The 3,092-nt window shown below is 38.6% G+C and overlaps 1 protein-coding gene across 1 annotated transcript in view; it reads left to right on the forward strand.

Annotated features, from left to right (window-relative positions):
- The first annotated feature begins 1,646 nt into the window (after positions 1 to 1,646).
- Positions 1,647 to 3,092, forward strand: part of LOC140952801 (small integral membrane protein 14-like) — a 10,599-nt gene continuing 9,153 nt past the window's right edge. Inside the window, exons 1-2 of the mRNA XM_073402248.1 lie at positions 1,647 to 1,989; positions 2,138 to 2,186. Of these exons, the coding sequence (XP_073258349.1) occupies positions 1,906 to 1,989; positions 2,138 to 2,186 (133 nt within the window). The 5' untranslated portion in view covers positions 1,647 to 1,905. The remainder of the gene's footprint in view (positions 1,990 to 2,137; positions 2,187 to 3,092) is intronic.

Below are 3,092 nucleotides of genomic sequence, written 5' to 3' on the forward strand. Positions count from 1 at the left end.
TGATTGGCTTAGAGCAGTGGTATTTCAGCTTAATTTGAAATACCTACATGTGAAAATTACAAAACCTTGCGGGTAGTATAAACAAATAACAGCATGATCTGTACGTGATATTTGGAATAAATACCATTCGTGATATTTCAAAATTGTGTCAAATTTCACTCGCCTAACGGCTAGTGAAATTTTGTATAATAATTTTGAAATATCACTCGTGGTATTTATGCCAAATATCACTACAAATCATCAGAATCGTGCTATTACCTATACTAATTTTATGGTAAATGTGCTCTATTTACCGTTTGCTTCATCTGTAGCGGTATATCGCTAAATATGTGCATGGATCAAAGCTAAACGTAAATAAACATTGTTTTACCTTACCTTTGGTAGGAACAGTAAACAGCGAACTCAAGATCCTTCAAAATCTCTCAAAATACCACTTGGTCTCAGGCAAAAGGACAACAATTTACCGAAGGTAAGGTAACACAACGTTTATTTATAATACAAATTTAGCTTTGATCCATGCACACATTCAGAGCGATATACCGCTACGGATGAAGCAAACGGTAATTACGGTACATTTGCCATAAAATTTCATCATTACATGTGTGGGCGCCCTGTGCTTTGACCTGACTGTATTGCCATTGTGGGAGCCAATAAAGTGCCTGCTGGAACAAATAACCCTCGTGACCACCAACATTACAGGGTTTTTCAGCCTGTAGGGGAAGTGAGCTCGAACTCCTCTTTCTCGTGGAGGGCCGAGGTAGCGGTGGAAATCGAGCCTGTTACCCGGGGGGGGGTGCTCCCTTATATACGCCTTTTAGGTTTGTACCGCTCCATCGGGTAGGGTTTTTGCGCCCTTTTGGTCTGAAAACGGGTATACACTTTGACCATTTTGGACTGGAATCGGGTTGGGTTTTCGAGGGAACTACGGGCGTGTATGAACAATTTTATCGTGTCAATTCCAAATGAGTAAGACAGAAAGAGAAATAATATGAATTCGAAATGGATTTGAACAAGAGCCGCGGCTCTTGATTTGAATAATTTTTGTGTTTGCGCCCTAATCTAAGTAATGATAACATAATTTCTGCCTTAAGGCCAGGTCTGAAAGCGGGTACGGATTTTAGAGGTCTGGTCTGAAAACGGGTGTGGATAATGGCATTTTTTGGTCTGAAATCGGGTCGGGATAACCGGGCGGCACACCCCCACCAAGAATTCCCAGGAGTACTCCCCCCGGGGGCCTGCTACCATCCCTACCCTCTTAAAAAAAAACAACAAGCCGTTTTGATTTTTCTCAAGCACAGAATAACATTTTAATCTTCACAGTATAGTTTGAGCTTTTTTCATCTAAAATCGTAATATCTCTACGCACATGTCGGGCGCTATTGACATACCTCAAGAAAACAGCAGCTGAAAACATACGCAGGAGCCTGAATACATAAATAAAAATGTTCGTGCGCGCGTGATCAAAATTTTCACTTGAAATATTTTTTTTTCCATTTTTTAATGCGCAAGTTGGATTTTTTGTTTTTTTCATTTTTTTGTTATTGATGAGAAGAAAATTAACTAAGATTCAATGCGTGATCGAGGCACAGCAGATGGGGCCGCTTCACAACTTCACCTGCCTGCACGAGACTCTTCATGCATCCATAATTGACGTCATCCGGGATTGTTGCCGAAACTGTACGTGGCGTTCTGTGTTTTGGTCCGGTCGTTCAAACATATTACCTAATATTTTCGTGTTGATCGGGCAAGAACGTTGGTATTTTGTTTTTGTGGCAATTCTGGTCACTATTTTGTGATAAATCGTGCTAGAGGAAAAGTGTTATACCGCCGTATCGCTCAATCTCAAAGCCATATTTTTGTGGAAGACACAGGGATAGAAATTCTTGCGACCGCGAGCGATTCAACATGGATGGAGGTGGGGGTGATTCGTTTGATCCCTGTGAGTGTATATGTAGCCATGAAGGAGCAATGCGAAGGCTTATTTCTCTGGTAAATATAAACAGTATATATATTTAACATACAAATACAAGCCATTTGATGTATGACGCCTAAAATTCCCACCGGTTCATCACTTACCTTGCATGGTCGTTCCACCCTCTGGTTACTAAGAGTGAATTTTTCCGCTTTTTCGTTGCAGCTGAGGGATTCGCAAAGCTATTGCACGGATAACCAGTGCTTACAAGAACGTAAGTTTTACTGCTTTGTTTCATTCGGTGGCTTTTTGCAACTTTGAACCTAGTATTTGCATCAAGCTAACCTTATAACTTAAAGCTTACAATAATTATTAGTTAAGTAGTTTGCTGAGCTCGAGTCCCAATCAATGTTTTTCTAGCTTGCAGGCTTTGTTATCGACCATATAATCCTCGAACTGTGCTTTCTTTATTTTCTTTTTACTTTGAAACAAACTTGGAAACATAAATCAACCACCGTAAGCTCATACATTAATTTAACGTTAAAATCTGACATTTCTACAAAAATGATTTAAGCTAACTTATTAGTTTTAAAAACCTTCTCTCAAAATACGGCTTTCTGCAAAATTTCGGCAAGGTCGGCAGGTGATTTCTCCCGAGACTTGTGTTTATTTTCCTTGTCGAGTAACGTGGTTTTCGTTCCTATGTAACCCAATCCTTATCCATTAGCGTTTTCAAGTCCGATATTAATAATTCACAATTTGACAATATGTTAACTTCAATTCCAGTTAGGGGTTGGTAGTATATAACATAGCTTTGCCAGGACTCGAGAATATTATGACTCTCGAGGGAGCAAGATTATGTAACACTGGCTTAAGTTGTATTCACCTTACTACAACTAGGACAAGAAAAGTCGTCTTTCCAGAAATTAATTCTTGTCCTAACTAGTTGAAGAAAGTTGACTGAATCTTAATAATAATAAATGGGACTTCCCATAAAAATGCTCGATATTTGCACTTTCTCAGAAGTTCTAAAAACAATAAACAAGTAAAAATTAAGAACCTACGTAGTACAAGTCATGATTGTGCTTCACAGAAGTTCTACAAATAGTAAAAATAATATTACATGTAAGAACCTAGTCATGAAAAAACTTGGAAAAATAAAAATGTTTTCAGTTCCATT

This window comes from Porites lutea, chromosome 11 (assembly GCF_958299795.1).
Source record: "Porites lutea chromosome 11, jaPorLute2.1, whole genome shotgun sequence".
Classification (NCBI taxonomy): domain Eukaryota; kingdom Metazoa; phylum Cnidaria; class Anthozoa; order Scleractinia; family Poritidae; genus Porites; species Porites lutea.